This window comes from Vanellus vanellus (assembly GCF_965231255.1).
Source record: "Vanellus vanellus genome assembly, chromosome: 3".
NCBI lineage: Eukaryota > Metazoa > Chordata > Aves > Charadriiformes > Charadriidae > Vanellus > Vanellus vanellus.
In genome coordinates this window covers 77,611,332-77,637,930 of record NC_138907.1, presented here as the reverse complement: position 1 = coordinate 77,637,930, position 26,599 = coordinate 77,611,332, and the positions used below count along the sequence as shown (strand labels likewise).

The 26,599-nt window shown below is 37.7% G+C and overlaps 1 protein-coding gene across 1 annotated transcript in view; it reads left to right on the top strand.

Annotated features, from left to right (window-relative positions):
- CDC40 (cell division cycle 40) overlaps positions 1–26,599 on the top strand; it is a gene marked incomplete at its 5' end in the record, with an annotated part of 42,975 nt that extends 16,376 nt beyond the window's left edge. The window contains 12 exons of the mRNA XM_082481428.1: positions 6,794–6,877; positions 8,824–8,963; positions 9,581–9,677; positions 11,512–11,651; positions 13,178–13,252; positions 13,913–13,958; positions 15,340–15,441; positions 16,729–16,844; positions 16,928–17,061; positions 22,183–22,259; positions 24,473–24,617; positions 25,520–26,599. Coding sequence (XP_082337554.1) covers positions 6,794–6,877; positions 8,824–8,963; positions 9,581–9,677; positions 11,512–11,651; positions 13,178–13,252; positions 13,913–13,958; positions 15,340–15,441; positions 16,729–16,844; positions 16,928–17,061; positions 22,183–22,259; positions 24,473–24,617; positions 25,520–25,697 — 1,334 coding nt within the window. The 3' untranslated portion in view covers positions 25,698–26,599. The remainder of the gene's footprint in view (positions 1–6,793; positions 6,878–8,823; positions 8,964–9,580; positions 9,678–11,511; positions 11,652–13,177; positions 13,253–13,912; positions 13,959–15,339; positions 15,442–16,728; positions 16,845–16,927; positions 17,062–22,182; positions 22,260–24,472; positions 24,618–25,519) is intronic.

The following is a 26,599-nucleotide window of genomic DNA, read 5'->3' as shown; positions in this document are numbered from 1 at the left end:
CTTTGCTCAGTCACATGATTGTAACCTCAGAAATATTCTGGAGGTTTTGTTATTTACCTGTACAGAAAGCTGTGTTGTCTGCTCTGCTACAATATATAATGCTCATCCAAGTGCCTACTTGTTGTTTTATTATAGTTTCTACTGGTTGAAACTTCTAACCATACAAATGTCTGGCTGGTTGACCTGTAGTTCCCCAGATCTCCTCTGAAGCATCTTTTGAAAGTTGGCATTGTATTTGATACATTCCATTTCTGTCATATTGAGGTGATATTAGGTGAAAGTTTTTGCACTGTAGTTCAGCTTTAGATCTCTTGGATGACTACCATCTGGTCCCAGTGTTCTGCTACTACTTATTTGACTCTTCAGTCTTCTGAGGTTTCACTTTGAGGTAGATATTTTGTCATGGTACCCATAAAGGAAGGTTCTGGCACAGGAGCTTCTCCATAATGAACGTGTGTTTAAAAAAAGCCTCACTGATGCTGCCTTCTCATCCCTTGATCATCTGTTGGCCTACATGCTGTCTGGTATGCTTTCTGCCCCTGCAGTTTGTGACAAAGGACAAGTGTCAGTTTTTATAGCTTATGTGATTTGCTCCTTGCTTTTTTGTGTGTGTGGTGTGTGTGCTGCCTTACTGTAGTATTTACTTTGTCTGCTATAATTTGGTTCTTTGTATTGTTCACATTTAGATGCAACTTTAGCTCTTTGAAGAATAGTTCCGTATTTCTAATAGTTTCTTTTTACATACTGTTCAACTGTGCTCACTTCCTTCTGGTCTCTTTAAAGTCGTCTTTTAATAGCTGGTAGGCATTAGTTCTTTTTCTCCTACATGGTGTCTTTGAAGTGTCCCTGCATTTGGAAAGGGCTTTACCCTTTGGTGCTCACTTTCTGTTCCGTTTTAAAATCTTCTTTACTTAATATAGCCCTCCTGTTTTATGGCTGAGATCATTGCAGTAAATGTTTTTATGGCTTTCTTTGCTTCCTCAATGATATTGGTTTATACTGCACTATGGTCATTGTTAAAATGTGTATCCTCAGAAAAAAATCTTAAAATCAAGTTTCCTGTGCTGCTTAATTGGCTTTTTTTCATGTGAGTCTCTAACATGACTGCTTCATGATACAAGTACCTCGTGTAAAAATGCTGTTTTCATCACATCTTGGTGTGAGATTTGCCCAGTCAACTACAAGGAGGTGACTCAAATATGTCATTATTACTGTGCTTCTTTCCCTAGCACCTGTTTAATCTCTATTACCATTTCATGGTTATTGCATCTTCTGGCTGAGCAGTCAGTAAGGGAGTCCTGGCAGCTGTACTTGCCACTACTTAAATCTGGAATTTCAATCCAAAGGATCCTTTAATGCTTGTTAACACCATTAACTTCTTAATCTGATCTGTCATTAAGCTATCTGTAGCGTATAGCATGTTTTTCCCCCACTGGTATCACCATCTTATTTCTGTATGCTTTCTACCTGGTAAAGAGTGTATTCTATCCAATTATGTCAGTATTGTCCTACCAATTACATTAGTTTATGAATTTAAAACAATATATTCTAATTTCACCATGTATTATTTTTAGCCTCTGCCATTTGGTAAGCATGCTTGGGTTTTCCATTTCCCTGCCCTCAGTTTAAATAGGATTCTGTGTTTATTGCTATCCCTGTGTCCTGGTTTGAGGTAAAACAGAACCAATTTTGTTCAGTAACTTCGCTTCTTAGCTGGGCCTCTTCTAACAACTGAAACCTGAGGTTTCAGTTTTCTACGCTACCTTTACTTAAGGATACAGCTTTTTTAAGATTGTGTGTCATTCCAGATTTCTTATTTTTCTTTAACTATTGGCTGTCCCCAACTATTTAATCAAAAAGCATTCTTTGAACTTTCTCAGTACCAACAGCCTTTTAAATCTTGACGAGACCTACCCATCTCGGTAAGGTTCCCTTCATTCCAGGAGTTTGGGGAGGTGAACTTGACACAGGCACCGGAGATGTTTTCGACATTGGTGTTAAGACTTGTAGCTTCTCTTTGCAGTAAACAACCTCTTGAGAACGAGCTGCCCTTTCAGAGTGTATTTTATACAAATTCAAAAATACCATAGCATAATTGAGTCGCTTCTATACTGTCCTTTGGTCCATGGAAAGCTGAGGAAGAACATGCCAAATGCAAACCTCAAATTTCTGGCAGATCAACCAGACCTCAGCTCCTTTATCAAGATCGTCTGTGATACCAGCATTTGGAAGTAGTCAGATATCTGCTGCTCTCTTTATTCTTTAGGATACAAAACATTGTAGTTCAGGCATATAATGCACAAAAGGAAAAGCCAAATCTTAGACTACTCTAGTCGTTCTCCTTTTATTTTTTTTCCTGGACACTGGATTCTTAAGCTGTCATTGCATCCCTGACCCCCAAGAGCTTGTGAACCCTTGTTACTGTGAAGGCAAATCTGCATCTCTTGTCTTTCAGACTCCCCAGCAGGAGTCAGGGCGTATTCAGGTCCTGTATCCACAGACAACAGTTTGAAACCAGTAATCTAGTCAGATCCCTTGAGTCAGAATTGCTTCAAGGTCATTCCTATTTTTATACTATTTTGCATGGTTTTAAAATCTACATAAATATTGCAGTTGTAGTTTTTTCACGAGTGTAATAGTTGAGATTTTATTGATACCACCCTGAACCTTCTGTGCTGCAAATTTAAACTATTTCTCATCTTCGCTTCGGCAGCCGTATCAAGTCGTAGGTCATTGTTGTCTCTAATGTTTCACGTATTGAAACTACCTTTGGGTCCATCAGTTTTTCAGCTTCTGTCCTTTGTCTCTCCTTAGACTGACAAGCATGTTTCTTCAATCTTTTCTAGGCCTTTCCATCACCCCCAATATTTTATTGTTCTTGTTACTCTCAATTTTTATCTAAATTTTTCTTTAAAATACATTACTTCAAACTGGACTTGCTAATCTAGATTGGGCTTTGCCAGTGCGGTTCCATGTTTTATATAGTTTTTCCTTTGCAATAAATCTCAGATTAGGTTTGTTGGCTTTTGGGGTTTTTTCCTCATTGGTGTCAGATAGACTTATTAAGTGTATCAACACCACTGCCCTTGCAGGCTGTATTTTTTCCCCTATACCTAATCAGTTATTTTCTTTTTTTCGTATTTGTCATTCAGCAAGTCTTTCAAGTGAGGTATTTCACACTTGTCTTTGATGTCAGCTGCGGGTTTTACAGGTATGTGATGCTTTGCTCATGGCATAATCCATAGAAGTATTGAATAAAATAGTCCAGGCAGGCCATTTTATAATCTTGTATAAGATCTTCTCCCAGTTTGATGGAAAGCCATTAATAATTGCTCTGTGAGAGTCTGACCTTTTTTAATTGGCAGCCGTCATAGGTAATTTACCCTGTTTTGAATCCGTTGATGTAAGGCAATCTTCTTATTCAGCTATTAAAGAGAAGGCTTTCTCTCTAGAAAAACTAATTTCTCTTCACAAACCATTATGATGTAAATGGCCATAAACTTAACAAGTGTTATTTTTCCAATGTTGTATTCCTTGGAGCATGGCTAAAAAGCCTAGGAAGTCCTAAAATACAAACACTTGCTTATTCTTCTGTATCTGTACCCTCAGCAGAAGCAGTCTCTTTTCTTGCAAAATTCCCTTTTGAGCTCTTTAAAAAAAGGGCAATATATTCTCCTTAATTATATGGGCATATATAAATTTTCAGTGTGAAGCAGAATTACAGATTTTTTTACATGCTGTACACAAACTGTTCATGAATATGGTAGAAAAATAATTTCATAGCTATTTCAGGCATCAGTACTCATCATCAGTGGACTGCTTCATTCATGTAGCATTTAGTATTTTAAAATCTCCCCTTCACAAGATATTAATGTCTTATTAAATAAGAAACAGTATTCTGTCCGTGAATCTCAAAGCTCTTTATGAGTATTCAGTAACTTGGTTATAACAGGATTACTTCATCAGTAAGACTGATATTTTAAGAGCTTAAAATGACTCTGACTTAGAAATAATACTTCTGATTTTTTTCATCTACTCATGTTACATGCAACACCTACAGTCGCTATTACCTCTTACAGTTGCAGGCGCTTTATTCTCTGATTACTTGGATCCTGCGGAGAGGCCAGTACAGTCAGAATGGGTCAGTCCAGCTGTATTGTTCCGCGTACCTGAACTACCTTGGGTCTTTGTATACTGCATTGCACAGTACGGTGTAAACATACTTTAATTAGCCATCTTTCTGGAATGCACATCAAAGTCTGCTTATTTAACCCACCATTTCCAGGTGCTCTGAAATTATGGATGTAGGTGGAATTGTACCTTTCCTTGCTAAAAAGTAGCATGAAATATCTACCTCCTAAATAAAACTGAAGGAGACGTAGGAGTCGGGGCACATTATATGGCATACCAGCTGAGCAGGATAAAAGCAAGCTGTCCTCTGCAGCTGCGTTTAGGAGTCCCAGCCAGAAAGAAAAGATTCTCTTTCACATATCCACTAGAAAGTAGAAATTGTTCAGAGCTTTGTGATGAGAATGATGCTGGACCAAATTCAACCCAGCTATAAGAAGTCTCCGCTTCCACGGGAAGCTGTGCTTGGCCCTGGGGCCCTATTCATTAGAATACTGTCCCTCTTTTACAAGTACCGAGCAAATAGAGTCCCAGAGACTGTGTCAATACAGTTGGAGGACAAGTAAACCACTGTATTGATTTTGACATAGCTTGGAAAATAACTCATTGAAATAGTGGCTTAATAAAAGCAGGCAGTTAAATTAGGGAAAGTCTAATTGCAGCGTCTGCTCAGTTTGGTTATGTGTGGAAGTTAATGCTAATAATAGCCTAGAATACCTAAGCCAAACAACAAAAAAAGGTTATAGTGGGAATTTGTATTTCATAAGAGGTCATTAGTGTATATTTCTCTCCCTATCTTGTATTCACGGAGCATCTGAGCATATGTTGTTCCACAATTGGGTCTTACCAGGTTTGAAGCTCCAGAGTTGGTCTGCAGGTGAATTGCTCCATTTGTATAGGAACACTTGCTGTGTTCTTGGAATGGCTCTTCTACTACTTTCAATAACTTATTTTTTTTCAGCATCTAAAAATAAATGAACTGGGCCGTCTTCTAGGACAGTAGTCTTTCTGAGAAATAGCTGGGGAGATCTCCTTTGGCTATTGGGATGATGTTCATAGGTTCTCAACTTGTGCGAACCCAAGTGCTTTCACGGACCATTGGTCTCTGGGGTAGACTGGGTAATCTCTCACTGTTCATGATCATCTCTATGAATCAACAGAAATACAAGAATGAGATTGTATGATGTAAGATTTCTTTGATTTTGTGTATGTGGTAACTTTTACCGGTGGTTTCGTATCTTCATTGCTTCTGTTTTGTGTCCATCCATCCGTCCCCTTTTTTTTTTTACCTTCCTGATACAAAGAAATTCTCATTGGGTCTTCAAGAGACCTTTTGTCACTTGAATAATATTTAATAAAAATTGGTGATATGTCCACCAGGGTGCAGTCTTTCCAAAAAAAAAAAAAAGCCATGGTGGTCAGTAACTGTTCGGTGCACCTGTTCCTTGGAAACTAGATGAGTTTATTTGTCTATCTTATTCTCATAAGATCATGCTATTCGTTTCAGGAGAAATGGAGAAAAACTGTAAGATATGCATATTAAAATGAGAATCTCAGTATCAAAAATTGTAAATATCCTGAATATCTATGAAATGCTGATACATTTTATAAATTATTTATAAGAGTAAATGCAGCAGGTTTTATATGTTGGTTGTTTGTGGGTTTTTTTAACAAGACTCAATAGCTGTAATCAGGAAATGAAGATGTGAATACTTAATTCTTTTAAAAATTAAAGGCCATTGCTGCTGCCTTTGATACCATCCATGTTAGTTAAAGCAACTGCATTCAAGTTGAGGGAACAAGCTTTCCCAACTCTGGCAGGAGGGGGATGAAATAATTTCTGCCGGGGGAGACAGAATATGCACAAAGCCCTAGAAAACTTCATTTGCTTTCATTTTTTCCGCATCTCTGTCCTCTTTCTTCCAGCTGCTGCCGTCCCCAGGACTGCCAGAGATGAGTAGCACTCACTTTGACCCAGCGGAGGTAGTGGGCAGGGCAGGGGGCTGCGGGGCCAGAGGCTGCTGCTGCAGCCGGAGGGCTCTCGGTGTGCGGCAGCAACCGGTTGGTTTCAGTGTGACTTAATGCCTTCGCAAACTAAGGAACAGCACCCCGAACTAAAGCAGCATCTGTTTAAAATCACGTGTCACTCCGCTAACATAAGATTTTGAGCTAGTCTTTCCTTATGTCATGTTACAAGAAGTAGAGGTTGCTATGGCATTTCAAAATCTAATGTTTGTATTACAGTAAACTGATCTGAATTCAGTGTTGACCTCGCTTGGAGCAGGGCGTTGGGCCAGGGGCCCCTGGAGGTCCCTTCCCACCAGAAAGATTCTGTGACTTTGCTCCCTGTGACTATGCTCCCTTTGCATCTTACATTAACTGTTGCCTAAAATATTTATTTACTTTTCTATCTTGCGCAAACTTAAGCATTCTGGCAGTGATGCATACTCAAGGACCTCATGGTAATATTTTCTAGTAATCCTAGCACCCAGGGCAAGTGAAAAGTGGATGGGATTTCAAAGTGTCAAGCTTTCCTCACCCTAGCTCCTTGAGACCCAACAGGAAAAAAAAAAAATCATGGAACATTGTGGGGAAGAGAGTAATAAAAGTTGTACCAAACTAAAAAACTTGAAATAACAGTATTTTATTTCTCCTCTTGTTCTAGGTTATGCATTAGATCCTTCTATAGATAACCCTGAAGTTGCTACCAAATATATTGGTTCTGTGGAAGAAGCTGAAAAAAATCAAGGTAAATAATTCAGAATCTCATGTAAATTACTTGCAACTGATGATTTTTTTCTGTTTCTTCTTCACTAAGAAATGGAGTAGGTATTGGCAAAGAAAGGAATCATGAGACTTACCCATGACCAAAGACACAATAAATGAAGATGTGTTGCAATTGTAATATGAAGAGGAAAGACAGATACTGGGGGGCTTTGTTTTCCTGAAGTAGCAAATATTTCAGGCTGTCATTATGTCAAATTTCAAATCAGGATTTGTAATCGGAACCTAGCATGTGCAATGACACAAATTGCACATGAATTGATCTGTGTGTTTGAAACAGAGCTTTTTGGTCCTCTTAAATTCTGTCTTAGCTAAAATTGTCATATGTCTGCATTAGGATACTTGTATGTTGGGCTTAATCGCCTTAACTGTGGTACTCAGTAGCAAACTGATCGCTCTGTATGCAACCTTTGGCATTCTGTTGGGAACCGCGTGTTATCTCTGTTTAGCAGAGTTAAGCTGTTTGGGTTATTTGGAAAAGAAAAACCATTGGAAGGTTGCCAAATGGTAAAGGCATAGCGTGCCACTGGGAGGACTGACTACCAGAGGCATGGGGTTTGTAATTAATACTTTGATACAAGATATTTAACACTCAAAGTGACTTATTTGCATTGGAAAACTCTACCTGTGTAAGCTTTACAGTTATGCTTTCCTTTGCATGTCTTTTTCTAGCATCTTATTCACATGTGTATACAGAGGTTCTTTATTTCTGTGTCCTCTCCCACAGAATATACCCCAGGTTATTTCACTCTTTCCTTCCAAAGTAGGATAAAGAAGAGAGACTTATTTTGGTATAGCAGCTACAGGTATTAGTCAGAAATGGCTAAGATGAAGTAATTTCAAAAATAAAAACCTAACCTTTTCATAAAGGAATTATTAGTAATTTATTTTAAGAAAACTTCATTAATGTACAATTCTATCATATGATCTGTAATTTTTACATTGCCTATTTCCCCGTGCTTATACAAAGCTCTTTTTTGGCTCCTTTGCACTAAGTGAATACTACTGATGCTGTAGGAAAACATTGTTTGAAAATTGTGTGTATACAACCTTTGGAAAAACTTTTAAGTCATTACTTCAATATCTTTTAACTTTAATTTTTTTTTTATCCCATATTTATACTTAATGGTTTTGAGAAAAGTCTGTCAATGGGGACAGACTTTTAAATAGGGCCTGTAGCTATAGGACAAGGGATGATGGTTTTAAACTAAAAGAGGGGAGATTCAGACTGAAAATAAGGAAAAAAAAATTTACAACGAGGGTGGTGAAACACAGGAACAGGTTGCCCAGAGAGGTGGTAGGTGCCCCATCCCTGGAAACATTCAAGGTCAGGTTGGACGGGGCTCTGAGCAACCTGATCTGGTTGAAGATGTCCCTTCTCATTGCAGGGGGGTTGGACTAGATGACCTTTAAACCTCCCTTTCAAGCCAAACCATTGATTCCATGACTTTTTACTAAATTAAAATACAGGGTTGGGGTTTTGGGAGACTTGTCTTATTTTGGGTTTGGGGTTGTTTTTTTTTTTTATAAACTGAGAGAGGTGGGAGGGATCAAAAGCCAATTGTTAGGACTCTTTCAAACACTGCACTGTTTAAAGTATGAAAATTGATGCATTCATACAGTCTGCAGACTTATTGTAAAAAAATGCATGGGTACATGCATGGTTAAATACTCGAACAAACCATGACACACAGTTTAAGTGGTTCCTCTGTTACTGTACATAGTTAGCAGTGTTCATAGTTAGAAAAGTCAGTGATACTTTGGCCAATTTTGCTCAAATGTTTTTTCTGTTTTGCTGTGTGTATTAGAAGGAGTGGTGGTGGTGTTTTTTTCTTTTAAACTGACTATGGTATGACCTATGATGTTGTATTCTGTGTTGGCAGCTAGGCAGTGTATTGTTTCTTTCTTCAGGTTTAACAGTGTTTGAAACAGGACAAAAGAAAATTGAAAAAAGGAAGAAATTCAAGGAGAATGACGCATCTAATATTGATGGTTTTCTGGGACCATGGGCAAAGTATGTTGATGAAAAAGAAGTAGCCAAACCATCAGAAGTAAGTACTACTTTAATGCAATAGGTACAAATTGTTAGTACATTGCAGTGGTTTTAATAGAGATTCAGCTGCAGTAGTAGTTTTTCCAAGCAGAAGGTACGTGCTATGTTTTAGGGTGATAGAAACGTTTCAGGTAATTTGTCCAAATAAGGTGTTCTGAATATTCTCCATTCAATTATTTGCAAGGATGTTTGGAAATAAAATTAATTGTATCTGTGTGTAGAGTCTAATTAAAAGATGTTTATAAACAGTAGCTGCTTGAAAAGAACTGAAAGTAAAACTTTTTTAAAAAAAATAAACTAAATAAAAAAAAAAACCAAACAGAAAAACCTCAAGAAAACCCCTCTCCAAGCAACAAACATCCTTTTTCTTCAGTCAGTGATGCTTAGCTGTAGTCTGTGAATAAAAAGATAATATTCCATGCTTTTCAGCATACATCACTTTTTACGTTATTCTGGTTTTGATAAGGTATTACTGATGCTTAGAAATATTTCTAATCTCATTCAGCAAATAAATGTATTCTTAATAGTAACTAAACAGTAGGGCAGTTCTGGACTTTGTTACGTGATTCTGAACGCTGAATTTTTAAAAGTCAAGATCGTGTTTTATTTTTCCAGGAAGAACAGAAAGAGTTGGATGAAATAACAGCTAAGAGGCAGAAGAGAGGAAAACTAGAAGATGATAAACCTGGAGAGGAGAAGACTATATTACACGGTAATGGCATCTTCCTGCCTGTTCTCATTTTCTTGCTCACTGTGTTTTCTTGCCTGCTGTGTTAATTAGTAAGGATGGCACACAGCCTCAGCAGTTTTGCTGAGGCACCTTGATGTTTCTGTATTAGAGATAATAGCGCTCACAGGCATAAGAATAAAGGACAGGGAAAGAGATAAACTTGGACTAGTTCCACTTCATACTGTGAAGAGCAGTGTGGAAATGTCATCTTTCAGGGTACTGGTTTTATTTATTTATTTTTAATGGTACTAGACACATATATCCCTTTCCTATTTTACAGAGCAAACATTGTAAAGCTATGAGTTTGGCTTAGTTTCAACTTCAGAATTACTGCCGGCTTATGTGTTGGTAATTTCATCAGCAGGTAGTGCTTTGAGTTATGGCTTACTCACAATTTAGAAAATCACTTGGACTTTATACTTCCTCAATTCTTAATGGAAATGTTCTTGCTGTCATACTATGAATAATTGTGTATCAAATAATTACCCTATGGAAACCTATAGCGTGTGGTACCTGCAAAGAAAATGGTTTGGTTAGTAAGTAAAATTAAGTGATTTTTTTGAAACTATTATTTCAACTCTGCATGCAAAACAGTCCTGCCTTATATTGCTTGGCACAGATAGGTAAATCCACTCTCTCTTTTTACAGGCAGGCTTACACGCACAAGCTGGAGCATCCTTTCTTATACGCATTAAAGAAGTGGCTATGAGATATACATTGCTGACATTAGTACTTCATGCTGTTTATATATAGTAGATCACAACAATATTTTTATTGAATAGCAATGAGCATAACAAACCTGAAATATTAGCCACCGAGCCTGCTTATAGAATAATTATTTTGTATCCAACTTTTCATGGTCTCTACGTAAAATTTCACAGTGATAAACTTTAATCTTCTCAAACACAAACATTCCTGAAATATGCCATTTTGTAGACGATGTGTAAACAGGGATACTTTGCAGGAGATCACTTGTACAACCAAAACTGCTATAACAATATCCCAGAAACTGAGAAATTAATCCATGCACAGGTTAATGTCATGATTTTCCAACACAAGTCTACTGTGAAGTATCCGTTTCCATGCACAATGCATCCCTGCATGTCTGACTGTCCAGTCACTTCTTAAATCTCATTAAAGAGCAGCTGTTGGCTACTGCTGACCAATAATTGGATCCATTGGCCAAATGGATCTATTTTTCTCTAGTTTGTAATTCTGTTTATGTGACTGACCCAGCACAGACCTGGCTGGAATGTGAATTGCAAGCAAATGCCAGGGTTAGAGTTGCACATTATTGGCATTGGAATAGACTGCCCAGGGAGGTGGTTGAGTCACCATCCCTGGATGTGTTTAAGAGACGTTTAGATGTGGTGTTGGGGGATATGGTGTAGGGGAGAACTTTGTAGAGTAGGGTAGATGGTTGGACTCAATGATCCCAAGGGTCTCTTCCAACCTAGACAATTCTATGATTATAATCCGTACAGAGTTAGTGTAAGCAAACTCTTATTGGCCTGAGGAACTCTCTTGCTCTTTGATGATGATAAGATGTGCAGGGGAGAGATTGTCTTAATATTGATATTATCATATTCCAAGCAGATTTTGCTGAAATTACTTAATTTGGGCCCAACTGATGTCAAATAAGATTTCACATCTGTGCCCTATGAAGTGGGGTTTTCTCCCACACACACACACTTCACAGCAGAGCAGCTGTGTTGAGAAAAATCTTAATTGTGTGTGGCTGTTGAGCCTTTTGAAGATTATAACCTCTTAAAATACAGGCTCTTGGATTCTCAGGATTCTGTGTTTACCTTTTCAGTTAAGGAAATGTATGACTATCAGGGGAGATCTTATCTTCACGTCCCGCAAGATGTTGGAGTTAATCTCCGTTCTACAGTGCCACCTGAGAAGTGCTATCTTCCAAAGAAACAAATCCATGTGTGGTCTGGACATACAAAGGTAGGAAGTCGTGTTTGTGAGTGTGCACTTCACTGTGTGTCTGGAGTGAGTAACTTCTATAAAACTTTACCACATTATGCGTGTAATTGGATGCATTAGGTGCTCACACAAGGTATTTGCCTGCATATACTTTTTCGTGAATGTAGTGACTTCCTGACCTCCATTAGAGGGACAAATATTCAGTGACTTCTGTGGAATTTGGAGTTATTTCCTAAACTACCACGTGAATAAAAGTAAGGCTAATTCTAGAGATCCCTGAAAATGCTTTTTTTTTTTTCACAGTATAAGTACTTAAGAGCTATTTCTTATCAAACTTATGAAAAGTTACATTAGTTTTGTGATGCATCAGCATTACAGGATTCACAAATACAGCTATTACCTTTGAGAGGCGTGCCTTCTTAACAGTTTTCTTTGATGATGCTACTTAACATTTACAGTTTCTTCTTGTGCCAGAGCCCATAACTATGTCCATAATTTTGGTATTAAAAAAGTGTTTCACTGATCAGATCTGTAAAGTTTATACTCAATTTCCTGCTTCTTTTGTCTCTAATTTTCAGTATTGCTTGAGGGAATATGCTGTGCTGCAATGGACAGCATCTTAATGATATCTGAAAGATGGAAGAAAGGAGGACACGGGGAACACTTTTAGCTTTTACCCTTTTTTAGTTGAGTCACAACTGAATTCTTCTTTAATGATTGCTGCATCAAAGAGCTTGTAGCTGCAACTATCAGTGCTTTCCAGAATAACATCTCCTCCCCAAAGCTCTAGTCATTCCTCTGCTTATTATCCTATTAAAACAGACTGATGCATGAAAGAGCCTTTTCCTTCAAACAAGAGATGAGTAACAGTATCAATAAGAGATGCAAAAGAAAGATGGGCTAACAAATCTAGAAAAGCTGGGGGATATAAGTAGACAATAATAGAGAGGATAAAGCACCCCACTCTCACTGGGAGGGGGGGGGGGGAACTGGATGGAATATGAATAGAGTAATTGACATGAAATTGAAAGAAGGCACATCACACTATGAGTACATCCTGATTCTTTGGAATTCCTCTGGTACTCTGGTACCTGAAATGCAGATAGATGGGAAGATGCTGAGCCCAGGGAATCTTGAGTGCAGTGGGTAGAAGCCACTGGTAGTATATGTAAGAAATGGAGCTGGCCAGAAACTTTTTTTTTGTGGAAAAATTCCTCACCTGCCCCAGCTGGAAAGGCTCGCTATACAGAAACAGTCACCCAAACCCATAATTTGTATTTCTGTGTTGTTTACCACAATAATGGTGTGAGTGTTGAAGGAGGGTATAAATACAGCTGTTGAAGCAAATCAGTTTGTTGCCAATGACAATTGTTCAGAAGGCATCGCTGTTTCTAAAATGGAATGTGGATAGGTTATTTCTTTTCAAGATACAGTATTTGTATATTTTATGAAGATAAGCTTTAGCTTTTTGCTTAGAAAAGAGGGCAAGTGAACTGAGCAAATATCTAGATGCTCCACTTACTGTTTAATTATGTCCTTATTTACAGGGTGTCAGTGCAGTTAGATTGTTTCCTCTCTCTGGGCATATACTGTTGTCTTGCTCTATGGATTGCAAAATTAAGGTGAGTTATTTTTTCTGGTTTCGTGTATGGATTTTATACCATAATTGAATACAGAAAATGCATTTTAGAATACTTAAACATTTGATACTTCTAGCAAGTACCTTTTTTCTGTTACTTTTTTTTCTCACTTGATTTTTAAATTATAAATTTGTTGGAAGAAAGAAAGAAAAAATACGCAATACTGTGGGTGTTAGAACAGTGTTAATCATTTAGTAATAGCATTTAGAAAGTCACAAGTTCCTCAGGTTATCGCCTCTGTTATTATAATAAGTCATTTTCTGAGAAGCCTAGTTTTACAAATAGCAATTGGTTTCTGCTAAAGTGTCTTACCAAAGCATGTGTGGTCTTGAACTAATCTCATTTTAGTCCAGCATACATCATATTAGAAAGCTGATGATTTATTTTTTTTAACTAGCAAAACCTTAGGGCTTTAAAGTGGACTATGGTATGGGGGTTTTTGTTGTTTTAAGGGGGTTTTGCTAACAAGAAGCTGACAGCATTCTTCTGAATTCTTGGGTAGATAGTTGTGATTAATCGGTAGATGTCATATGTTTGTAATTAGTTTCTTAAAAGATGTTGGCATATATGTTTGCACTTAATTTCAACATCATTATTGTTTGACAATTGACATCTTTTCTCCCCATCCCTTTTTTTTCCAAGCTATGGGAAGTATACGGTGATCGAAGATGTCTGCGAACATTTATTGGTAATAGTCTTTTTTTTTTTTTTTTAAACTGATGTATATTTAAAACAACTTCATGGAAGGATATACTTTAAGTTAGCTTATTAATTTATCATAGAGAGGACCTGTAGGCATCCAAGGCAAATGGTATTCAGTATGATCTCGGCAATAAGAATTGAAAAAGGTGCACGTTTTTAGTGAACCTTTGTCATTATTCCAAGCAACTTAATGTTGACGACCCCTTAAACAAAATCATTAGTGTACTGCAGTCATCAACACTTTATGCAAGACTCCTTTCCAAAGGCAAAGTTGTGAAATTAAATTGCCCCATCTTCATGTTGAGAACGGCAGCCCTCTGTATTTATGCAGTGAGGGCATCTCATGATGTGATGATGGCACCTTAAATAGGTGGTCTTTTCTGTGATGAGTTTCTAGTGCAAAAGCATGGGGATTTTTTTTTTTAGGTTCAGGTGCCATCTTTGTTCATGTAACAGGTGCTTTATAAAGCAGATAGCTGAGAGAGAGAGAAATATAAACTTCTTAGCAGCCTTGAATACTGAACAAAAGCAGCTGATTCTCCTTTTGAAATGGGAACATTTCTAGAACACTGAGTGAATATATGTTGAGCAACAACAAAGAAGTCTTTTTTTCACCTAATACTTCTGATGACAGCAGTGTGGCAAAGATGATGGCTCAAAAGAGGTTCTCTTTCAATAGACTGTTCTTTCTGAACAGTTTGACAGTTTTACTTAAAAGGTCCTTATTATCAACCAGATTCACCAGCTATTTTGCTATATTTAAGTTACTGTGCCAATATTTTAACTAAAGAGATCTCCTACAAGTCTGATGCAGTGGTCAGATTGAGGTTGAGGGGTAACAAGGTTAACAAGAGATAAAAGCATTCTTAATTTTCTGATCTGATATTTCCTATAATTCATACCTGTTTTCCGATTTTACATTTAAAGGAGAAACATTTATCGCCTGTACTGTTTGTCTCTCTTCTTTTTCATTAGATGTTGGCTTTTATTAGTGTTTTAAACTTGCAACTCTTAGCTGTGACCAGAACAATCTTTGAAGCCAACAGTACTTAAAGTTCTGCTTGTGTAACAATTTATGAATGATGCACAGTGGTTGGTTCTGTGCAATGCTATTGTTTCTCTCTCCAGTGCTTTAGAGGTGTGGGGATTTGGGGGTTTTGCTCTCATCATTCTTTAGGAGTTACTTTTTCTTTCTCCCTTGAATCATTCTTTGCTAGTGCTCATGAAGAACTTCAATAAGTGATTTCCTTGTTCTCTTTGCAATGCTAAAGACTGGAGCATTTAACTTGAATAACGTTTCAAAAAAAAAAACCCCTTAATGCATGAATGGATTAAAGTTTTTAATCACATTTTTTTCTATCTTGTAGGACATAGCAAAGCTGTTCGAGACATCTGTTTTAATAATGCTGGCACTCGGTTTCTTAGTGCTGCATATGACCGCTATCTTAAACTCTGGGACACTGAAACAGGTAGGCTTGTGTTTGCAGATGCTGTTATTTGGCACTATGTTTAATTAATAGTAAATATCAAGATACGTTATCAGTCCGGGTGTTTCCAGTTATCCTCAATTTTGTCTCGTAGTTCAGTGTTCAGGCTTTCATTATAGGATGAATAGTCTTTTTTTCCTAAATGTTTTGTTGTCTGTAATGGTGCAAGTGACACTACCTCTATACCTGTATTTCATGTACTTTTTTATTTGAGATGTTTGATAATTATTTGTAATGCTAGAACAATTTTCAGCAAAAAGACAAGATTTTACCAAATCAGTTAATTGCATGTTTACATTTACAGGCATAAAATTAAGTAATGAAATCACACTTTAGACCTAAATATGCCTAATTTTGAAGAATTACATTGCTTGATCTTTTGGTTAACCTGAACTTGAAGAGCACTTCAAATAAGAAAAGGTGGTGGAAATTGAGCTGCTGGTATAGGTAGTGAAGGGTAGGGCTGATGCTGTCACAGAACTGCCTGGGAGATGCTCTGTAACATTCCGCTCCAAATAGCTTCTTAAGCTAAAAAGATACAGGATTTCAGTATTCTCTTAAACTTAAGTCTATTCCTAAGACAGGAAGTTTCCACGTTTGAAAAAGACATTAGCTTTTTTGGTTAGCAGTGTCACTAGTCTCATACAGGTGACAGCCAGAAAGGTGTAAGTCAAATTCTCTGGACTTAAGTCTGAACTCAGTTATTTAGACAGCTGAAAAATGTATTGAGCTTTTGGATTAAAACAGGCTCCTGTAAATTACGGATAACAGGTAATTGGGGTATTTACGGCTGAGGCTTAAGAAGAGGTCAGTGGTTTGGTTTGCAGTTGGATTACTGTTATCCTTTTCTAGTTTAGGATTGAGGAATTCTTGCCCAAGTTTGTCTTTTGTCAAGAAGACCTCTGATCCTAAGGAGGTTATGCTTTGCAAAGACAGTGGTCAGCTCGTGATAGCCTGACCAGTCCTGATGTCCTTGATGACGTACAGGGTATTGAGTAGTTATATTGTTTGGAAACCTGTAATAAAGGTATGGAACAATTTGTAGGTGTATGTGTTTATACAGGTGCATGCATACAAACATGTGGAAGAAAGAATAATCAAAGAGCAGGGTAAATTCTATCCTAATCCTCTCACAGACCTTTAAAACAAGTATTTCCTTCTGTTAGTGAAGTATAACTAAAATGAACGGGTTTTATCAATATCTGCAAAGAACTAATCATCTCATAGAACTTCCAACCTGATGCACTATGAATGGCTTGTCTGTTGCAGGGCAATGTATTTCAAGATTCACAAACAGGAAGGTTCCTTACTGTGTCAAGTTCAATCCTGATGAAGATAAACAAAATCTCTTTGTTGCAGGAATGTCAGATAAGAAAATTGTGCAGGTATGTCTACTTAATGTCTCTTCCTCTAAAAATTGTGATCATTAGTAACAAACAAGGTCTTATTCTGACATTTTTATTTGTAGTGGGATATTCGAAGTGGTGAGATTGTGCAGGAATACGATAGGCATTTGGGAGCTGTCAACACCATTGTGTTTGTGGATGAAAATAGGAGGTTTGTGAGTACATCTGATGACAAGAGTTTAAGAGTCTGGGAATGGTAAGTTTAAAAATTTGAATTTTAACTTGAAGTATATTATGAGGAAACTTGAGAAGAGAGTTTATTTTTAAAAGTATACATAGCACACTGAAGTGTTCTGAGTTCTAGATAGCTGAGGAAGAGCTGAATTTAAATTTCTACAAATTTTTATGTAATTACATATGCAGTAGCTAAAACATTTCACAATAAAGTAGAACCAGAACAGTCCAGATGTTGATGTTGCTAATTTCTGATAACTGTTGAAGTTGGGCATATACTCTGCAAACTCCTGCATACTGCCACTCAGTCTAGCGTGGGTCATAGTTCTTAAACATTTTTGTCCAGTGAAAGGAAACATCCCTTCCAAAATCTTAGTATAATACTATCAATGTGTTTGAAATCATTCTTAATGTCTAATAGCGAATTACCATCCCTAGCTTACTGCCCTACTGCACTGCAATATTTGAAAAGTGTTTTTAAAGCCTAAAAAACCTAAATCACTGTATGCAAAATAAAATGATTTAAATAGCATCTGGTTTATTAGCGCAGATTTTATATGTGCATTGGGGTGTACTTATTTTTAGTATCAATTATTAATAATTTATCTTAATATTGTATCTTTTAGAATAATTTCTCTAGAGATTTTAATCTTTAAAACTAGTTGCTTCCAATCACATTCCTGAATACTAACCAACCCGTCCTGGCTTAGTGCTTGAGACACTTCACAGATTTCCTTCTCCCCAAAGAAAAGCATAAGCCCTGTCAGCCTGAAGCACACTGCACTCTATTAATGATCTCTGTTCTCTCTCCTTTCCTCTAGGGTGTATTAGCCCTTCAATTAACCTTTAAAAGAAATGTTTGCTCTGTTACATTAGTGTGTGTCGGCTTTGAAAGCTTTGAATTTGGATATGCATAGCATTATATAATATTTGGCCCATGTATGAAATAGCTAGTTTAGTATAGCTTCGTTTCTGGTTTTCTGGTAGTCTGGGGTTTGGGGCAATCATTGATACCCACAGTATGATTAAGTGAAAGTCTATCTAAGAAATTCATAAAAACATCATTTTAAATGGCTTCCAATTGTTAACATATCTGGGTAGAAACCAAATCTCTCCTATCTGAAATGTTTTCCTTGAGGTTCTAGGTACTAAGATTTTCAGCTTAGGACTTTTAAGATTTCTCTAGGATTTCAAATTTCTTTTTGAAATAATCACTCCTGTTTCTTTAGGTATCCATTTCATTTTGCCATTCACACATGCAAAGCTGTTGCACAATATGGATACTAGTTCAACCACTCTGTGACTAATCAGTTTCTTCCTAGCTTTTTTTTTTTTTCTTTTTTCTAAACCTAGACAAGAGACTCCAATCTGTGGTATTGGAACGTTACCCAAGCAGCCAGCAAAACCTTCAGAATGTCTGTGATCGGCTGCTATCATTGCCAGTAGCAGCAGTGGTAATGACCAAAGTCTGGGAACCCAAACTTAGGCTAGACAAGTAATGCTGTCACCATATGTCACTCCAAGAGGGCCTCTGTTCAGTATTTCATAATTAGACCCGTGTATTTACTGAGCTCCAAAAAAGAAAAAATCTTTACAATATCATATCTGGTAAGGAGTGTCTCCTCTCTGGCAAGTGGGTCGAGGATCTCACTTGCACAAATCTGTTATTTCCTTGAGATTGAACTGCCCTTGTTTTGTGAGCTTTGTGTTGATGGCTGAAATAAATAGCAAAGTGGGTGGATTTAGTCACTCAGTGGGGAAGAGCAGGAAAGGCAAAAAGGTTCTGGCATGGGAACATCGCAACCCAATTGTTCCAGTAGCAGAAGTTTTTTCCATCTGAAGAAAAAAATATGTACTGAAGAAAAAAAATGTATATTACGGTAACACTGAATGAAGAAAGACCTCCCTTGTTCAGATAATAGGGAACTCGACTGTAGGCAATATTCTGTAATACAGTCATCGGGGATTTTTTTTGGTTTTATAAAAAGCAAATGTAATGCTGTCTTCCTAGGCATGACTTGAAAACCTTTCTCCACAGCCTGCCATGATATATGTTAATTGGTCTGTAGGCATATTTCTATAATTTCAAGATCCGGATTTTTACAATGCGCTAAAACTAAGTTAATATATTAACTACGGAAGCTTTTGGAGCTTGAAAGCTTCCATGGCAAATTATTTCATGCTGCATCTCAAATCCTTTTTTCTTAAGTTCATCAGGAAAATTATTTGCAACTTAGAGTGATTTGGCTACTTCACCTTTTGGCATGTTTCTTCATATGTTCTTCAGCACAATATTTCTTCAGTATCCTACAGAAACAAAGCAGAAGTAATTAAGACTTGAGTATGGCCTTAAAAGCCAGTAATTAAAGCTGGTCTAATTGCTTAGTTGCAATTGTCTAGAGGAATTTTGTAGTATGTTTTGTAAACGCTTTGACTTGGCCAGAGCTGGTAATGGGATGCCTTGTCAGACTTCATCACAGTGAGGACCTTCTCCCCTGAGAATTTAAATTTCCTTTCCCCAAGAGTTCATCCCGTGCATAGATTTCACTGTGCTGTGCGCTGAATTGCTGTTGGTTGGTTGCTGAAAGTTCAGACTGCAAGTATAGCACAGACACTTGCAGATTAAATGGTTTCTTTAGGAATCCTAATCGGAGCACTTTAACATTTGTCTGCTTTCATGTTTCATGTGATTGTATCGTTACAGCAGGGATATTAAAGTTGGCATGGGTATCATATTCTGCGTTCTTTCTTCTAGAAATGCAAAATGTTATTTTGTCTTTGTCTGCCTCTGATCCTAGTTGGATAAACAGGGAAATTATTTGGGCAATTGACCTTGGAGGCTTTTATTTCCTTTTACCTTCAAGTCAGCTAGCAAAGCAAGAACTGTACAGCGGTAGCTTAGTTTTGTCATCTCTGTAAAGCTATGACCTCCAGCAGGCCTTTTCTCTCCATCATTCCTGGTAAAGATCCTGTAGTCTCCTGAGGGAAGCTCTTCATGCTGTGTAGATCCCAAAATTGGATTGGATTGGGTTTGGGGTTTATGGGTTGTTTTTTTTTCCTCTTCTTTCTTTAAAAGGATTTTTCTCTCTCCTGCTTGGGGAAGAAGTTGTATTAGAACCCCAGAGTACCACATTTCTAAATCTTGGCTAGCAGCTAGTACTTCTGATATTTAAAATTTTTCAGCCCTTGAAATACTATGAATTGGGGAAAGGACTTGAAGATCTTTAAATTGAAAAATTTGAACAAAAAATATATCGCATGAGTTTTGAGGTCAGGCAACCATCACAGCATCTTTCTTGGTAATTTTTCTTTTTTGAGGTTTTTTTTTAGGGAGCAGGTTGATATTACTTATTTAGCAATTTGACTGGAAGCAAATGTGAAACATAAATGTATCTCTCTATTCTGCCTAATAGTTTAATGCAGTGTATCCTGCCGCTGTCCTAAGTGTGTCTGGTAGGTTTCAACATAAAGCAGAGCTGTCTTGAATAAATTGTGGTAGATGAGCCTGCCTTCATATGTAAAGGGAGAGAAGGCAGGACAACCTGCGCTGCATTTAAATTCCTCACTGCAGTACAACTCAGCATTGGAGATGTATCTTCTGCGATGAGACCTTTTTTTAACGGAGCTTCCTGTGGGATTGCTTTTACCTGGCACTGAGGACTCCAGGTGGCCACTGTGGGCTGAAGGGGTTGTTGGATGGTGGGAGCTGATCAGGATCTGGCCTTACCACAGTGATGACCTTAGGTCCTGTTGCAGGTGGGCTTTGAAGCTGTTTGGGTATTGATGCAAAAGGGTGGAATGGGGCACGGGGGGGCTGCACTACCTGTACTGTCATGTTGGTCAGCCTCAGAGATTATGTGGACTTTGTTATTCCTTTGCAGGTTTACTGTCCAACAGTTGTCTTAGGTGTGCCTGTTTGGAAGCCACATATCCCTGTGCATGCTCTTATCCACAGAGTGTATTAACAGGGTTGTCCTTCTTATTCTGAAGGGTAGATGCTATTAACATTTAACTCTCAGGGGCATTTGTGTTGCTTCCTGACAACAGAGCAGCTTCTCACCCTGCTGTCCATGTGCACATTGCTTAACATGATGACAGGAAATAACTTACTCCACAATAAAACAGAATTGTAATTACCTTGCTAATGTCAACTGTATTGCCATCCAACAAAGCTCCATCAACTAGTACAAGGCAGCCACCCACGCTCTCTGCTCCGATTGTGTCCCAGCAGCTCTTCTACAGTGTGAATTAAACAATGAAGTCATAACCATCCCCTTTGTATTAATTAATGTTGCTACAGAACATTTTGCATGCGTTTTCTGCTGAATACATTAATCAAATCTATGTTCTGCTGGAGATTTCTTCTGCTTAATGAGAAAGACATGCGCATGCCTTCCCTTTTTAGCAGTCTTCTAGTGTAGGGTATGAGGAATACTATGAATACGCACAACCCGTTAGTAATTCAATTTATATACTGTTTGGCAGTTCTGCAGGGTAAGGCTTAGACTGTACTTGTTTTTTCCCTGGGCCTTTGTACATACCAGTGTCTGTTTTTAACATACACTGGCACAGTCCTGTATGCAATCAAGACCAGGGAGTTCAAGGTTCAGTTCAGCAGTGTACATTTGGAATTGGTTGGTATCCCGTTTGGGGAGATCGGGAAGAAGAGGGCATTGTCAGAGAGAGAGAGAATCCTATTTTCTTTTTTTTTCTTTTTAAAGAAAAGGCAGAAATATTCTAGTTAAAACTCAAGCCAGTAAGACATTCCAATAACGTAGATGCATATATCAGTCTATTCTTGCTACCTATATAAGAATTTTTTAGGAGCTGCAGTTAAACTGGAGGCAATAGAGTGTCTTTGTGTTACAGTTTTACTCTTAACAATTGGAATTGTGATTCTGCTTTAGACTCTAGGTCATGTGATTAGGGTAAATGTACTCTATCAGAGGTTATCCTGTAGATGGCTCCACAGCTGGAGCTCCCTAGATGGGCGTTCATAATATTTTTAAGCTTTTGCACATTCTTCCTTTGGACACCAGCATACGCTCTCTGTGGTTCAGTGACGGAGTAAATCAGCTGACTGGAGGCAGCTCTTTGGAACATCTCCACGTCTTTGTAAAACACATACTTCTTCCTTTTGCAGGGACATTCCTGTAGACTTCAAGTACATAGCTGAGCCAAGTATGCATTCAATGCCAGCCGTGACTTTGTCTCCAAATGGTAGGTTTAACACTTTACTGCCTTCCTAGGCCTAGTTTGCATAGTCATGTCTTACTGACTATATCTCTGTAATGTTGCCGTGTTGCATCCCGCTGTCACCCCACACTCCCCCCCCCAAACCAGTGTGTGCATTTATTCCAAGATGGGACTGGATCTGGTTTTGATACTAAAGATCAAGAAGTATGTCAAAATGAAGGGCTATATCAGGATAACTATATCAATTTAATTTTACATCTTCATCCTGACAGGGCAAAAGGACTCTTTCTTTTCATAGAGCTACCATGTGCTCTTTGCTGTATTTAAAAGACTAAGATAAACAATGGTGGGAACTGACGATGGCTGCAAAGTTCTAAGCAAGTTCAGCAGTCTTTGTGGTGCCACCGTTAAAGCAGAAAGTGCTGTTGTACGTGATCCTGTTAATGCTGTTCCTTTCTGTTCCGTATATAGCTCAAATAACTCCTGTACAAGAGAAATCCCAAATTATGTCAGTGTGTCTGTATATTAATGTTTCACTGGTGTTTATGTTCTTCAATTAGAATCAAACTGAAAGAGGATAAGGATTTAGTGCCTCTAGTAATCAGTGAAAATCCTTCTATCAGAACAAAAATCTCTTATCTTTTTTGGCCAAAATGAAATAGATTTAATGTCAACATTATAAAAGTGTTGCCAGATTTACAGTTAACTGTCCCATTACGCTGAGTAGTGGCTGATCAACTTGTTGCACACCTAACGTTTTCAGCCAGCTATCGGCATCAAATTGTATTTGCTTTGCAGTATATATTTTTTAATCATAACAATAGAAGTGGGTTTCTAATATAAAAGGAAGATTCTGGAGAAAGACAGCTGCATTTAAAAATGTTAGCTCCCCAAGCTGGCCTATGTCAACCTCTCTTTCTGAAATTGCACATCTTGCTGTATTCTGATCCAGTTTTTCAGTTCATCTTGTTCTTCCACGTTGAAATACTGGATTTCTCATTCTTTTTCCAGTTCTGGCTGGCCAGTGTTTGAGTATTTGATTTCTGAGATGTGACAGTAAATGATGTTAGGGATGAAGCAGTCATCTCTTCAGCTCAAGACATCACCTGTCACATTTACTAAGATTATCTTGACCTAAAATAATCCAATATCACATAAAACAACTTCTTTCGGAATAGTTATGCTGCAGATTGTGCCAGGCACATCATGCATCATTTTGGAGTTGAATGATTCCTTTAAAGAAAAGTAAATTGAAAATTTTACAGATGTGGAACTTTTGTGCTTAGGGGCATTCATTTATGAATCTCATCAATTAAAATTTTCCTCCTGAGTGATGCAGGAAACAGACCTTTTAAAAAATAGAAGAGGAGAATAACATGCATCGGCTACACACTTGATTTGTTTCTTGGGGAGGCTGAAGAATACCCTGAAATTCCAAGCTAGTGGCTGGAAGTGTGGTCAGATTTACAGTCACGTCACCACATTCTATGATTCTATGTTATCACTGTTTACATAAAACAATATAAAGGCAGTGACGATATACAGAGTTCAGGACAGAAGTCTCTGTTCTATGATGTTCTGTAGCACATCATCTTCAGTAGATTCTCAGGCAGGAGTTAATGCACTGCCAAGACACAAAAAGAAATAGACAGATGTAAGATTAGAAAAACCTGGGGTTTTTTCTTTCACTAAAATGTCTTTATTAAATTGTATTCCATTAGGGCAGAGAATACTAAATATTTGCAAAAATTTATGAGAATTTTAAAACTCCTGAGCCTACCTTAGACCAGTTCTTTCCATAAAGAAAATAAAAGGTCAGGATCATGGAGTACCCACAAAACAGGTAATGAAATAGATTGCAGCTAGATGGTTTTTTTTTCGCCTCATCTGGATGACTTGATTATGTGCACCAGCAAGCTTACTCAGTATCTTGAAAACTTATCAGTAAGTCAATGGGGTTGATGCAGCACATTGTTATAACAGCCAGAGCTTTTCTACAGTCCTGAGCGCATTTTGTAGGAATAGGCATCCCAAATCCTGTCAAACATACGGTTTTGCCTCTTGGCTTTTGTACCAGGTAGAAGCAGTATCAGCTGCTACCTAGAACCCTGATACATAATGAAAATCTGGAGTAAGATAGTGCAAGAAAAGTTATAAAGATCTCTTAAAACTTTCCAGTCAAGTCTGTTTCTTCGGATGCGGCACTCTGATACCACCTTTGTTTATTGCATTTGTAGGGAAGTGGTTGGCTTGCCAGTCGATGGATAACCAAATTCTGATATTTGGAGCTCAGAACAGATTCAGATTAAACAAAAAGAAAGTTTTCAAAGGTCACATGGTAGCTGGCTACGCTTGTCAAGTGGACTTTTCGCCTGACATGAGGTAAGTTTTTGTGGGAATGACCTTCGTCTTAAAACTTGCCAGCACGGACACTAAATTTTTTTATAAATCCTCTGCAACATTCATTGATGCGGAGCCACCGTATTAACTCAGCATCGGACAGAGTTCTCTAGCCAAGCAGCAGGATGGAAAGTTTGCTCTTGTCATTCAGTAGGACTAAGTTATACTCAGCTCTGAGCGACATTTAGAAAACAGTCCGTGTAGTTCAGATTCCCCGTTCTGCAAATATGATTTACACTGCTGTTAAAGCATCCAGAGACTCTTCTTGTTTTGCCCTGCCCTGGTGCAGCACAGGAGGCTTCCACTTCTGACTTGCCTCTGGCTCTTTTTGCACATGGTCTGCAGCACAGAGTCTGTTCCCACAATAATGCACTTGTCCAGGATACCTGGGATTTGGACTTGCCCAGTTTTCCCAATTTGCAGGTATGGTGTGGGTATCCTCATTTATCGTGCAGAGAACCATCTTTTTCATTCTATTTACATAGTAATATGCCCATACATTTACCACTGCATATATATGATACTCATTACTTTAAAAACTGGAGAACAACCTTGGCAAAACTGGAAGAAAAAGTGGAGAGCAGTGTCTATAAATTTTAGAAAAACTTCTGGCACTTTCTCTTTTGCTGATGTATTCTCTTTAGTTCCAGTAACACAGTGTATGGTATAATTGCATTGCTTAGCACATTTACCTCACAGTTGATGAATCACCTTCCGCAGGACTTGTGCGCTTTAGAGCACAGCATGAATGCTAATTCTTTGGTAGGTGTGTTTGCAGCCTGTCAGACAGGGTGAAGCTCTTTCCCATTGCTCAATGTAAAAGTATTATAATACATGCAGTCTTCACACATGATACAGCATTTATTTTAATCCTGTTAATATAGCTATGTGATATCTGGAGATGCAGATGGAAAACTTAACATCTGGGACTGGAAGACAACAAAACTCTACAGCAGGTTAAAAGCACACGATAAAGTCTGCATCGGTGCAGTGTGGCATCCACACGAAACATCTAAAGTTATTACATGCGGCTGGGATGGTCTTATTAAACTATGGGACTAAAGAGGATGCTACGAAGATCTAAAGATGTAAGTCCTGCATACATCTGAGATTAGAATGAATTCTGCTGTAAGGATGGGTAATTTACAATTTACAATTTGTAATTACAATTACATTTGTAATACCACACTTCTCAGCTAGCTGTATATATGCATTAAAAAACGGGAAATCTTCAGGAGAAACAACTGAAAGGATGTAGTTCTAAATAAGACCTCTGAGTATGAGAAGCTGAGGTCATCTGAAGCATGCAGAATCAAGTGTTAGTTTGTCGTGTCTCTTTTTGTGCAAAACATTCTTGTAAAATAAAATAATTTTAAGAAAACTATTTTTGTGGTTCTGGCTGTTAGAGATGTGGGGAGTTAAAGGAGAAAACTAGCAATTGTGTAACTGTTTTCCTAAGAAGAAATCTTTGATATCTACTGCAGCAGAGCTGGAAAAAGAGGCATTTGTTTACCTGGTTTTGGGTGGTATTTTGTTGTCCCCAAAATACTTCTGTCTTTATAGAACACAAAGCCACTTGCTAAGATCTGTTAATTCACAGTAGAAATGAAGCTAGCAGTTGTCAGGTAAACCGTGTCAACTGAAGGCTATTCATAAACTCTTGGTTTCTGTGTCTGTATTTAACAATAGCATCATGCTGATCACTGAGTTTCGTCTTTACAAGTACTCCTCAGTTTCAAGATTTTGCTTGTAATGGTTGTGTGTTAAGTGTTTTTTTTTCTTCTTCTTCCCATATGCTGTTACCTTCCAATAAGCATGAAATACTAAAAAAAAAAAAAAGTGAATGTCTCTTGTTCAGTTTGGAATACACTGTATTATAAGCCCCATAAAGTTTTTGACAATTTTATGTATATACATGTCACACTTTTTCTCTTTGAAGAACTTATTTTTAATAAATCTTTTTA